Genomic DNA, 14,619 nt, shown 5'->3' with positions numbered 1-14,619 from the left:
ACCCTCTAAACACAGCTGTTCACAGTAAATCCCTGGCCCTTTCACTCAAAGGGACTAAAAGCAACCCAAGGCTCCCCATTCGCTTATTTTTTATTTAGCACTCTTTCACTATTTTCCCCTGAAAATGAGTATTTTGCGGTTTGGGAAAAGCTCCAGCTCCTCTTTTATCTATAAGAAAATTGTATCCTTTGTGACATGAAATCTGTTTTTTTAAGCATTTAATTTAACAACGTCTCTAAAGGTTTGAATTTGCAGGTACTTTCTCATTTTGCTAACATGTAAACCAGAGAGGTGTGATTGTATCTATGGTGCGTACAATGAGATGATAGAAAGGAAAGCTCTTTTAATCACACCCCAAAAAGCACAGTCTTGGGCAAAGTGGAAACACTTTCTTTTTGCTTCATAGGATAAATGGATAATAGATTGGAAGCCTACAAAAGCTGAATTCAGGATGTGCCTTTATGTTTGATTGTTAGCTCTGCGAAGGTGGCAACTGTGCTTTTGTGCTTTTGTCATGGTGGCTCAGGATGTAGGAAGAGTAAACTAATACAGATTCAGCCCCTGCTATGGGACAGGTCCTGTGCTGTGTCAGTGGTGCTCAAGTTTGACCAGGCTTCGGAATTGCCTGCAGGGCTTGTTTCGCATTAGGTAGGGTGGGGGTGGGACCACAAAATTTACATTTCTAAGTTCCAGGTGATGTCCATACTGCTAGGCCTGGGAACAAAGCCTGAGAAGCAATGTGTTAAGTCAAACCGAAGAAGTCTTCACAACCTGTAAAGTATCATTGTGCCTGCTGACAGACAGGAAACAGAGGGGGCTCAAGATGATTTAACAGTCTGCCTGAATTTACATAGCTGGTAAGCAGTGGACCTTGGACTTCAGCTCAAGTACGTTTCACTCCAAAGGTCATGCTCCAAGGTATAATAATAATTATTATTATTAATAACTAATTAATAACATTGCTAATAAAATTGCATTGAGTTTCTATAATATGTCAGGCACTGTTCTTTACATGTAATGTCTCTTGTAATCCTGACAAAATTCCTATGGAGTAGATCAGTTTATAAATGTGCATTGAATATTAACAAATAATGAACGTTTGACAGCAAAATTTCAACCCAAGTTCTAAAATTAAAATATCTGCTCTATAAAAGTGCAGGTTCCCCTTGGACATAAGTTGAAAAAAAGATTCATAGTATATAAAATGGTCTCACTATCTGATGGAGCTTTGGGAATGATTCTCACTGCACTTTTTTTTTTTTGAATTTATGGGGTGACATTGGTTAATAAAATTGTACAGGTTTCAGGTGTACAGTTCTACAATGCATCATCTGTATATTGTATTGTGTGTTCACCACCCCAAGTCAAGTCTCCTTCCATCACCATTTATCCCCTCTTTACTCTCTTCTACCTCCCCCCATCCCTCTTCCCTCTGGCAATCACCATACTGTTAAACAATACACTTCAATATAATAATGATTCTTTTGTTTCAGTTACTTTTTATAATTCTTTTTCTAGTCAGTCAATAACCTAAGTGCATCATCCTGTGTAGCTATGGATTAGAACAAAATTAGTTTTTATTCATTTTCATCTCTAAGCATTTAGGGGAAAGATTTAACATTGTGTCAGCTCTCTTTTGGGAACTGCAGTGGGCAGCTTACATGTGTTTCTGGCTTAGATCTTACATTTCCGCCACTTGTGCGTTGTGCAGCCTTGGACAAGTCACTTAATGTCTCTGAGCCTCACTTTCCGCCTTTGTTAAGTGGGGTCACAGGGCCTTCCTTTCAAGTTTATTAAGGAATGCCAACGTTCTTGGCACACAGAGGAGCTATTTGTCTTTTTCACATCAATCAGTAAAATAATAACACTATAAAAATAAATCAGTGGTGATTACTTACCGAATGATTTTTGTCTAACTTCACCATTGTAAAGGTTATGCATTTTTTTCTTATATATATTTCTTTCCTTATATTTTATATCTAAATTTATGACTTCAGATGGTCTGACACTGGAAGAAAATAATTCATAGTGAAATAAAATTAACCACAAAGGATGAACGCTTTCCAGTTATAAATACATGTCTTCCTTCAACAATAACAAAAACTCTATCCTGTGGACCCAAGTAGTGACATTTGTTTACACCAAACAAGTCAAATCTTTAAATAAAATGCCTGCTAGCCGTGTGCTAATATAAAATGGTAAGAGCTAGAGAGGCTAGTTAAAGCAAAGATTCTGTCCTCATAACAACAGGTAGGTCAGAGAAAAAGCTATGCAGAGAAAAATCTTACAGAAACACACGCTACGCTTGCCCTGTGTACCAGTTACACGGGACAATCTGTGCGATGTGTCAAAAACTCTTTCATCCCATGTCAGGTCTGTATCTTCATTTATGGTATACAAAATTCAGAAAAATTCAGCATTTTTGAGGATCCACATATGGATCTATAAAAAAATTTTAGATTAGCTTGAACCCAAGGAAAATAGTTTTATCAATAAAACATAGAGAGTGAAATCATTATATAGTTGTATATAATTCCAGCCAGAAAACAAGAAATGGTTTCAAACATCTTCTTAGACTTTCCTTGTTTTCCATGACCTTAAAAGTTTTGGCAAACACTTGTGTCAGATTTTTCGTAGAATGTTCCTCAATTTGGACCTGCCTGATGTTTTTCTTATGGTTAGATGGGGGTTGTAGGTCGTTGGGAAGACGACAAGAGATGAAGCGCTGTTCTCACCAATCTTATCAAGGGAGCGCGCCAGCCACCTCACTTGCTGTGTGTGTTGACGTCATCGCCTGGCCAAGGCCGTGTTTGCCAAGCGTCTGCACTGGCTTTTAAAAGTGATGTTTCCCCTTCTTTTCTATACACTCCTCTCTGGAAGCAGGTTTCTAAGTACAGTCACACTTAAAGGAAGATGAGGAGGGGAATTCTAACTTCCTTGATTTGGGGGGGGGGGTATCCACATATGCTTTTAGGAATTATAGATTTTTTTTCCTTTAGGAAATCTCTGCCATTCAAAGCCTGAGTTCAGGTGGCAGTTTTCCCCCAGATCACACTGGAATGGCCTCCCTCACAACAGGGTCTTCTATGAATAAGAGCATATTGTTTAGCCACTATCTGGGCTTTGAAGACAAGAATGATGGTGTCATTAGAGAGTCATTTTAAGACGGTAGGAGAATCTGCAACAGTGAGGAGCTGGTGGTGGATACAAGAAGGATAGAATATGATGCTGTTAGGCCTTGTAGTTACTAGATTGAGAATTTTTCCCCAGAAAAGTATTATTGAAATAAATTGAGGAACAGTTGAAGTAGTGAGGTCTATTTTTGGACTAGTTAACACCAGACCTTGAGTTTTCCCCAAACACCCTGGGCTCTTTCCTGCTTTTAGACCTTAGAACGGTGCCTGGAATATGGTAAGACCTCAGTAAGTACTGGCTACTATCACTTTAAGAAAAAATAAGACAATATTTTCTACTCAAAGCAAAGAGTTCCTATAGTCCCTACAGCCAGTTCTGATACTCCTAGGAACTACCAGAATGATCAGACAAAAAATAAGAATATACAGCATTTATTAAAAAAATAATTTGCTGTACAAGTATTTTTAAGACTTAAATTTCAAAAATTACTAAGACTTTCATTTCCTTTCATTTGTCATACACGTGCAAATGATAATTATGTCCACAGATTGTTGGTGAAAGTAGACTGTCAATCCTCCAAGTGTTTTATGTCACATAAGACTTGATTTAAAATGAGATTTTAATGTTTTGTGTATTTTTTTATAGTTGTCTATATATTTTCCAGTTTAATCTCTCACATAAAATCTACTGGCAGAATAATTAGGTAATCAATAACATAAATAATATTAAATATCAGTTCCCTCATTACAATAATATAGAATTTAGAACACTATAATTATTTCACATGTCTAAAAACCATTAATTTTAATTGCGCCTTTTGTCTTATATAAACTTACTGGGAAATTAATGGAGATTTCTTTTTCATTTCCTATCTTCTTTTTTAATCCAGTTTCTAATAATTAACCCTATCCCCATAAGCAACTTTTTTAATGGTAGCCAAGGAAAATTTGTAGATAAAAGCAGGTAGAAAAGACTTGCTCTTCACTGTCCTAAAATAAGAATAAAGAGCAATGAAAGAGACCACTACAGGCGGACAAAGTTGACTTAACATTAGAGCCCTTCTCTAATGAAGAGGTGGTTCAGTAACAGAGGTGGCTATCTGTGAGCTGGTGAGCACACCCCATGGGGTGTGATGTTTGTGGGATATGCTTGTCTTAAGGGTCCACAGGAGTTAGTTTCATAGAATTCTAGTATTTCTCTCAACTTCGCTCTTGAATTATTAAAGGTTAATAAGCATGTGAAAAAATGTTTACTTCTACAAATAATTTAAAAATGCAATTTAAAACAATAACGGAAGATCATGACCACAGTTTTAAGACAATGACAATACCAAGTGTTGGTCCAGAGGCAGCCATTTCATATATGCTGGAGAGAAAGCCCACATGTGGGGACAGCAATTTAGCAAGATGATCCAAGGGCCTTTAAAACTCTTGACTCAGTGCCCTGGTCAGTGTTGCTAAGTGGTTAGAGCATCATCTGTGCACAGAAGGGTGGTGGGTTCGATTCCCTAGTAGGGCACATGCCCAGGTTGCAGGTTCAATCCCCAGTAGGGGCAGGAGGCAGCCAGTCGATGTTTTTCTCTCTCCCTCTCCCTTCTTCTGTCTCTAAAATCAATAAAAACATATCCTGGGGTGAGTATGAAAACTTTTGACTCAGCAACTCCACTTCAGAGAATTTATTCTAATGTTGAATTCAGCTGAGTACTCTAACAATTGCACATGAAGGTATTTAAAGAAATGTTTTCCCAGTTAAAAGTCACCAATAGTCTAAATGTTTGGAAAGAAGATAATGGTTAAAAAAACACATGATACAGTCCTAGGGAGTCATTAGTGAATGTTGATGTCTGTGTACACTCATACTAAAAATACAGAAATAAGTTTGCTGTATATTTTTGAGCAATAAAACAGGTTATAAATTATGTATACTAAATCCCCATTTTAATAAACTGTACATTTATTTATTTGCATAATTTTGCCCAGAACAAGCCTGGAAGAGTGAAATTCCTAAGTGTTAGCAATGGCTTTGCCACAGGTGATTTCTTTCATCTTCTTCTTCTTGCTGATTTGTACTTGCAAATTTTCCCCTAATGAACATGTATTAGTTTTGAATTAAAAAATATTCTAAGGCTGTACTTTCTAAATTATTTTATCTGTATTTTTCTAGATTAATTTTCTGTGAGTCCAGAAACCAAATATTGCCATAAATAAAGAAAAGTCCATGTCCTCTGTAGTTTTTACTGCCTATTTTATTCTTTAATTATTTCTTCAATTTCTTTTCATTTTCTAATGGTACTATGATTCTTGCAGACCTGAGCAAGGGCAAAGTCTATTTCTCCGTATCAATTGTTAGCTTAGCATTAGGACTTCCTCATTCTCTTAAACTCTGTATTCATCTTCGTCTCCCCAGGGCTGAAATGAAAGATGACATTTTACCATCTACCTACTTCTCAGACATAATACTATAAAATACCTTAAGCACTGTGAGAAACTGGTATTTGTGTATAAACCAGAAAAGATAATCTATGCCAAGATTTTTATCCTGGGGGGGAAAAAGTCTTAGGAGTTAAAATGAGAACACAGTTTTAAATTTTTAAATTTTTTCTTTATTTTCCTGTCTCTCCCATGTTTTATTTGCTTTTGCTTTTTGCTTCTCCAGCTTTCTTACTGTTTCACCCCTCCATCTAAACATACCCCGCCTGCATACACATATACTGAAAGTGCTTTCCCCCGTTTTGTCTCTTTAAGATTTTTTACATATTTCTTTCATATTTTTGTATATGGAGAAGAACTGGCATGATTCTCTCCTTGGATTTACTAATCCAATTAAGAAAACAGCACATTCTTCAGAATAATAATTTCTTAGGGAGGAAATAATCTATAATCTCTTCGGTATTAGACTGAGGCCATGAAGAACATTTTACAGCTGACAATGACATTGCATGTGTTTTTCCACACAGACATCCTGAGAGAAGTGAGGGATATACCTGACAAGTCAATTTTGAGGATTGGTTTTTAACCATTTTCTTTAGATCTGTTTAATAATTCTTAAATGACATTATTCTGTACTATCTTATTACTGCAAAGTCTTAAAATTATTTCAATCTAGTCATTCAGATTAGATAAAGGCAGAAATTGTAAAGATCACAGATTTTTTTTATGTATTGTCATTTGACAAGATAGAGTACAATAGAGATAACTTTGTTTTCCTACTGCTGGAAATTTCTCCCAGTGCCTACAGAAACTTACAACCAAGATGAGATCACTCAGCTATACACCTACTTAATCTGGCAGAATACAAAGCTTGAGTTTTAAGAGAAATCTGTAAATGTAAAAACTACATATCAGCACTAATTTTCATAACACAAAGTCATGCAACAAGACAAAATGTAATAAGATGAGATGGAACTCAAGAAAGAAGTACACAGTTCAAATTGCTAATTTTTAACTCTAAGGAAAGGCTGATCTAAAAAAAATTACTTGCCCAGCCGGCATGGCTCAGTGGTTGAGCGTGAACCTATGAACCAGGAGGTCGCTGTTCGATTCCCGGTCAGGGCACATGCCCAGGTTGCGCCTCAATCCCCAGAAGGGGGCGTGTGGGAGGCAGCCGATCAATGACCCTTTCTCATCACTGATGTTTCTATATATCTCTTTCCCTCTCCCTTCCTCTCTCTGAAATCAATAAAAACATATTAAAAAAATTAAAAAACAACAACTGCGTTTGTCACAAGGAAGGGGAAAATAATATATTGGCCAGGAATCTATAACACTTGCCTTTATTCTTTTAGGGGTGTGACAGGAAGAGAAACAATGAGCTATCTGTGTTATCCGGGATAACTTTATTTCCTGATCTATAAAATTGAGTTGGATAGCAGCATGCTATTATTGTACAGGACTGGTCATGCTATATTTCTAAACTGAAAAGATCATTCTGCTTGAAAGTAAAATGCCACTTGACATTTCAGCAAGCCATAATTCAAGGAAATAGAAGAGCAAATACCAAAGTGTAATTTAGTGCAGGAGGAAGTTTTCAAGGTGCTTTTTTCCCTTCTATTTCCCTATCAGCAGAGGTCCAAAAGGTATGAAAGCAAAACAATTAAGAGGTAAAAAGTGTACCCATGTTCCTAAGTGAGGTAGCTCCAAAACCAACCTGGTGAAACCCAGGCCAACCACCATTCTAGGATACAAAAAGACCAAAGATTCAATAACATAAGAGAGGAGAGGAGAAGTTGGTGCACATTAAGGCCATTCCCATGAGAGTGGAGGGAAGCTTCCCCTTCAGTTCTAGCCTGCATTCACATAGATCAGCCCAAGAGTTGAATGACTGCTCCCTGCAAAAATCATTAGAGGGACACAGTAGACCAGTGGCTCATTCATGCCTGAAAAAGTCTACAGGCAAAATGCTGTGGCTGGAGCAACCCAGGTAAGTAGGTTTAGAGGGACAACCAGGGAGCAGTTGGTGTGACGAGGGTGAGTGAGCTTCCTATCTGTCAAGCAGAAGTTAAACCAAGAGGAGTTGTGCAAGAGGGAAGGCTTGCCAATGCACAGGTCTATAACAGAAAAACACTGTGATGTGTATTTCCAAAGGTAACCCAGCTAGTGGGGTAGAGCCACAGGGCAATGGCCAAAGATGCATTGATTTGAAAATGTGCGATGCTGAGGTCCCTGAGGGGGGTTCTCAAAGAACCCACAACTGTACCCCCTTAATGTAAACTATAGACTTTAGTTAATAATAAAGTATCAATATTGGTTCATCAGTTATAACAAATGTACCACATTAATGCAAGACACTGGGTGGGCTAGGGTGAGGTATGTAGAAACACTACTTTCTGTGCAATTTTTCTATAATCCTAAAAGAATATATGCACATGGTAAAAAAAATTCATTTGTATCAAAGAAAAGACAATGAATAAAATCATCATTTCAAAAAATAATAGTTGTTTAGTATGAAAGGTAAAACTAAGAGAGCATGGGTTAGCAATACTATAAGAAACAAAAGAAATAACTAAAACTGCCTAACCTGAGAGAGAGGGGGGATTGTAAGAATGGAATCAAGCAGAGGGATCCCATGCTACTAAAGTGAAGAAATGGCTGAACAGCATGAAGGAAAGGCTAGAAGATTAAAAGGAGAGTCATGTACAATAATCAAAGTTTACCTCTTTGAACTTCCGTCATAGAACCTTCTGTGAACCCTACCAAAACCAGGAGTAAAATCTGACATACATTCTGAGACAAATACATACATGTATACATACACACATGTATTGTTTTTGACGAAAAGGGCTAATTTCCACAATTAGGTTGTTGATGGAGCAGAAACAAAGGACTGGAAGACACTGAATGGAAATCAAGAATTCAATGGAGGCAAGGAATAAGAAACACACATAACCCTGAAGACATTCATTCTCCCCCTGCCATACACAAACCTTAGAGAAATCTTGAGGTAGTCATTGGATCTTGCACAGAGTACGAAAGGAAATTTGGGCCAATCTTACCTAGGTCTCATCTAGGCTCCAGTTGACATCATGGTAACACTTAAAATTACTTACTTATATGTTGACTCATCTTTGTTTTTCTTATCAAGTAGAGAATGTTCTGTTGGGTCTACACATGATTCCTCCTTAGAAAGTAAAGGAGTTTCCCTAATGCTTTCTCCTTGAATCTCACTTTCCATTAAATTATTTTCCTTCTTAGGAAGAGAAGAACAGTTTTCAATTTGCCAATGCTTGGCCTGTAAAAACAAAGGGATTTATTTTATTTTCATGATTTTTTTCTTTGAACATTTATATGCTACACTACTAATTAAAGTGCTGGGGACACTCCCAATAAAAGAATAAGACATGGTTTCTGTTCTCAAGAAACATACAGTCTTTTGAGGGAGATAAGACTTATACAGGTAACTTGGATAAAGGTAGAAAATGAGTCATAAGAAAAATTCTCTGAAAAGATGATAATGAACTACAAAAAATTGACTTTCTTACTTTAAAATCCTGAATAGCAAAATGTATATTTACTAAAAGAAAACCAAAACTTTTGTTGAAGAATCATCAGAGTTAATTTTTTTTTTTAATATATCTTTATTGACCTCAGGGGGAGGAAGGGAAAGGGAGAGAGAGAGATAGAAACATCAATGAAGAGAGAGTCGTCATTGATTGACTGCCTCCTGCATGCCCCACACTGGGAATCAAGCCCGCAACCCAGGCATGTGCCCCGACCGGGAATCGAGCCACTATGTTCCAGATCTTAGGTCAATGCTCAACCACTGAGCCATGCCCAGCCGGGCATCAGAGTTAATTTTTGATACAAGTACTTTCTTTCCATCTTATTTCCTAAAAATATCTCAAGCACCAGTCCAATTATTGAGCATTTTTCTCAAAAAATAAATGTGTTGTATGATAGTTTTAACACATCTTGGCTATAATTCTTAATATGTATCCATATAGCAAAAGCCCCCAGTGACAATCTATTTTATATTTTAAACGCAGAACTGATTCCTTGTCTTCTGTCAGTTCACGTTGTATAAACAGGCATGCACCAGAGATCACAGCCAGTGTGATAGAAGGGTAACATCAGGCATCCCCAGGATATCGGACTGGCCTACAAACTCATAACCTCGTCAGAAGGGTGGGCAAAGTGAAATGTCGACAGGGGCCAGGAAGATAATGTCAGCGAATGAATGAAGACTCATCTAAGATGATCAACAGCAAATGAAACTCGACCTTGCTGAATTAGGGAGAATCCATTTTACAGTTACTCTCAGGGAATGACATATGTTCTTTTCCAAGAGAAGCGAGAAGTCTGGATCTTATACGAAATGTTTTAATTTTTAAATGTGGGCAACTAGATCAAATTTTAAACACAGGGTGAATAGTCACAAAGTCACTGGCCCCCACATAGGGAGGAGGAGAGGTGCCAATAAACAAACTCCACCCAGTCAAACTGTGGAGAGTGCTTAAGGAGAGGCACTGAAGAGCTGCACAGAGCATCTAATTTCTTTTTATACCACAATCACCTAACAGTTTCCTGGAATAAATGTATCTCTATGGTTAAATCATCTCCACTCCCATTTGTCCAACTCTAGAAATAGATATACAAAACCACTTACTTTTAAAAATCTAACTTGAAAACCAATCTCCAATCAATAGCTATGTTGTAAAAGTGATTCACAGTGATTAAAAAACTTCTTTCATGAAATATATAGAATCACATTGCATTAAATTTTAAATACTTTAATCAGACTGTATGTGATTTGAAAATTAAGTCTTAATGTGGGAAATTAAAATATATTAATGCTTTCCTCCCATCTTTATAACTGCTAGACCAGAATTAATTCAAGTAAAAGACAAATGCCTCATTCAAATGTAGGGCAGAAGTCACTCCGCTTTACAAATCAAGTTTGTTCAGTAAAAATTGTTCTGATCCTAGTTATATTTATTAATTGGCCCTCTTCTTTTTATCTACGTATTTCTGTCTACCTCCCATACCTTGCTGTAAAAGGCGGCCTCTTCTTTCACACTCTGGGAAGGACATTCATTGTTGCTATTCTCCAGTATCTGCTGATTTTTCTGTTCCCATCCTTTCTCCCTCCCTTCCTCTTTTGTGCCCTGTTCCCTTGTATCCCTTGGGACTAGCGTGCCCATATTCAAGACAGTTAGATTTTTTAAAAAGTATTAAAAAAAACCTCAACAGCTCACACAGAAGGGACTAGAAAACACAGCTGTCCCTGTTTTGCCAGACTTTATTTCGTAAAACTACACCAGCTCTAGTGACCCTTTTTCTGTCAACAGCAGGAAGAAAAACAAAAACAAAAACAATTTTCATGCAGGCTTTTTGGGGGCTGAGGTCCTTCAAAATTCAAAGGACTTTACAAAGCAACTAAAGAAAAATATCAAAGGCATTAAAATGAACAGTTTTACTAGCATTTCAGTTTTACTTCTTAATTAAAACTAAATTTAGATACAGACTGTGTTCAGTGGGCAGTTTATACAGCACCCGCACATAGTACTGTCTTATTTTTGCTTCAGCCCAACTTAGGAGACTTCTTATGTTCCAGACGTCACCCACTTGATGATGCTTTGATTACCTGTCATTCTAACCTCCACCTCATCTCATGCGAACCTTGTCTGCACAGCAACATTGGCATTGCATTAACTTCTCAACAGTTTAACTTTGCCAAACTGACTTCACACACAGAGCAACAGCAGACTTTGTCTTCCAACACGAGGAGACTTGCTTTGTACTCTCACAGCGTGCGAGTGGCACCTTAGGTGCTGGATGGAACCAAGTCAACCAGCCAGACAGAAATGAAAGTTTCAGCGTAACCTCACACCACCATGGTTGAAACAGATCAAACTAATATTTTGTTCCCAGAAGCACAAAAGGAACAGGAACAGAGTTCCCATAAAAACAAACAGAAAAAAAGAACTGAAATGTGAGAAAATGAATAGTTTCTTTCTTCCATTCTCCCACTTCCATTTTTTTACCTCCTACAAATGAGAGCTTACTTTCATAGGAGGGTGGGGTTAAAAGCATGAACTCTGACATAAACCAGCTTGAATTAAAAGCAAAACTCTACTCCTTATTAGCTTCTGTGAACTAAGGCAATTTATTCAAACTCTCTGTGCCTCTCTGTTTCCTCATCTGTAAAATAGGACAAATGAAAGTTCTTCTATAACGGGAGGGACAATTATGAAGATTACATGAGATAACTCATGTAGAGACCTTGGAACAGTGCCCCAGGAATACAGGAAAAACTCAGCAAATATTGGCTGTTATTATTTTCAGAAGCGTAAATTAGATGATGAGCTTTAAGGTTTGTCTTTCTAAAATGTTCTATTTGATTGTTACATTGATTATTACTTGACAGGCTCATCTAAGTTTAATAAAACATGCTAATATTATCCGCACTGTATTTTTATTCAATTTTGAAATGGAAAGAATTCACTTATTCTAGAGGAGAAAATTTTCTCCCAAATCCTGGAGTACATTTAGCTGCACAGAGCCATCTGTCCCTGTCTCTGGAGTCCTCATCTTGATGGAACTGCCATGGTTAATGGCAAACAGGACAAGAGATGCCTAGAGCTCCAGCTCCAGAATGGAAGTCAGTCCTTTCATGACTGATGAACATCAACAGCCGATGAGATTCAAATGGAAATCAGCCCAAGTTTACACTAAATGTCAAGTAAATACTAGAATAATAAACAAGCAATATTTCTACCTGACCAAAGATCCAGACAGGAGCACCGCAGACATCAGTCACACAAATGCTGCAGTCTGCAGAGGAGGAGACAATCAGAGAACGGCCGCCCCGCTCGCACATCTCTAGGGAACTTATCTGGTCTTCATGAGGTTGGAATGATCTTAGCAGAGCTGGGGCCTGTGTGACTTTGCTCTTGCTAGAATTCAGACAGTACTCCTGAGCGAAAAGAAATGCCAGAATTCTAAAGAGTCCAAATATTAAATTATTGCCGAGACATAACACATAATACTTCTTTTTAAAAATGTCTGATACAGATATGAAAAGTAGGTCCATTTGAGACCAATTATCTGTGATCCAAATGCAAAAGAATAGTTCATAACAGAGGTTAATAAAATGAAATTAACACTCAAAAAAGGTTTCTAACTGATTTAACTAACTTGAAAAATGGACAGAAAGGAAAAAGGGGGAGAGGAAGGATGGAAAGAAAAAAATGAACAGTAAAGCCAATTATCTGATAGAGGGGAACTTTATCACATAGAGGTAGTCACATATTATACAATTTTATAATATTATTAGAAAATTGAGGGGGTAATCAGTGACACAAAAAATCCCACATTAACTCACAATGAAAATAATGTTAGGTGAAGGACCAGTACTCTATTTAAATTACATTTATAGTCTTGTTTCAAATAAGGTATATCCAAATTATTCATTCTCAAACAATGCTGCAGTGTCTTACTGACAATACTGCATTCTTACATTGGGTGATTGACTTGAGTATATATTAACAGAAGATTTTTAATACTAAGTAAAATCTAGTTTTCTCCATAAATTATTTAAAAGAAGTCTCTGCTCAATACATATAAGTGTTTCTTTTAAAATACTCAATCAGGGGGATCACCTTGTAAGTTATAAAAATGTCTAACCAACATGCTGTATGCCTGAAATCAATAAAATATTGAATGTCAACTGTAACTGAAAAAGTATTTAAAAATTTTTTAAATACTGTAAAAAAAAAAGTACTCAGAACAAACATTTCTTCTTTTATCCAGGAAACAGACAAGACTGGATTCATAGTCATCTGCAACAAAAGGCAACCAAAAATAATAAAGAGAATGTAGACTGTTTTGAATTCACCTCTATATTCCAGATTTTCAACCATCCATCAAGGTCTCCTGTGGCGAGGTATCGATTCAATTTATCAGTAGCCATAATAATAGGTCCAACTCCACTATGAGCCAAAAATTCAGCCAGAAGTTGCTTCTTAAATGTATCCCAGAATCTGACATATCCAGATCCTCCACATGACACCAAGTTAGCACCTCCTGACATGTAAAGAATTACCTAATTAGGAAATTGACCATAATTACCTAAACAACTTCAATGGCTTGCGCTATGGAAAGCATGTGCATGTTGTAGAGGGAGGTAACCCTGAGATCAATTCCCAGCACTTTAATTCTTTCAAATATAAAACTGAGATAACCCTAAGATAGCCTTATTGGTTTATATTGAATATTAAATAACAAAGGATATCTAAGATGCTGCATTAAATTTAGTCTTCTTTCCTTCATTCATAATTTTGATATTATTTTTTTTATTTTAGACAGAATTAATTTGTTCCTTCAAATAAACTTATATTAATTGCAACTTGATGATAATATCCGAATTACATAAAACCCATCTTTCTTAATAACTCATTGAACACAAATACCAAAGAAGTAAAACTCCTCATGCACAGATCTGGCTGCATATATGTAGTAGCAGCAGCATAATTATTGATTCTCCCGTATAGTAGCATGCTTAGAATCCTACTTATGAGCTTATTTTTACATTTTTAATCAAAAATTTATTGTAAGCTCTTATGAGACACTTTTTTTTGGTTCATAGACCTAGAACTAACCTTTTCACTTTCCATTTTTATATGCTTTGTAGAAGCACTTTACCTAAATTATTCTGTGGCAAAGTTACTATTATTATTTGATAAGTCTGTAGATGACTTTCAATTTGCTTCACAAATGTACTACTGATTAACAATTATATCTGTTTAAAGTAGAAATAATAGCATGTAGTGGCTTCAGTGCAAACAACTGAGAAATACTGATAACATTAAGAAGAATTAGTCTTGCCCAGACAGGCGTGGCTCAGCGGTTGAGCGTCGACCTAGGATCCAGGCGATCGGGGTTCGATTCCCGGTCAGGGCACATGCCCAGGTTGCGGGCTCGATCAATGACTTTCTCATCATTGATGTTTCTGTCTCTCTCTCTCCCTCTCCTTTCCTCTCTCTAAAAT

General features: G+C 36.8%; 1 protein-coding gene across 1 annotated transcript in view; it reads right to left on the bottom strand.

Moving 5' to 3' along the window:
* The window catches only part of WDR49 (WD repeat domain 49), a 109,379-nt gene that overhangs the window by 15,883 nt on the left and 78,877 nt on the right, over window positions 1-14,619 (bottom strand). The window contains 4 exon segments of the mRNA XM_087817821.1: window positions 1,899-2,008; window positions 8,681-8,862; window positions 12,349-12,546; window positions 13,468-13,655. Of these exon segments, the coding sequence (XP_087673947.1) occupies window positions 1,899-2,008; window positions 8,681-8,862; window positions 12,349-12,546; window positions 13,468-13,655 (678 nt within the window).

The sequence above is a fragment of the Miniopterus natalensis genome, chromosome 6 (assembly GCF_054644295.1).
Source record: "Miniopterus natalensis isolate mMinNat1 chromosome 6, mMinNat1.hap1, whole genome shotgun sequence".
In the NCBI taxonomy this organism is placed as follows: domain Eukaryota; kingdom Metazoa; phylum Chordata; class Mammalia; order Chiroptera; family Miniopteridae; genus Miniopterus; species Miniopterus natalensis.
The sequence above is the reverse complement of the archived record's forward strand: the minus strand, read 5'-3'. Positions and strand labels throughout refer to the sequence as shown.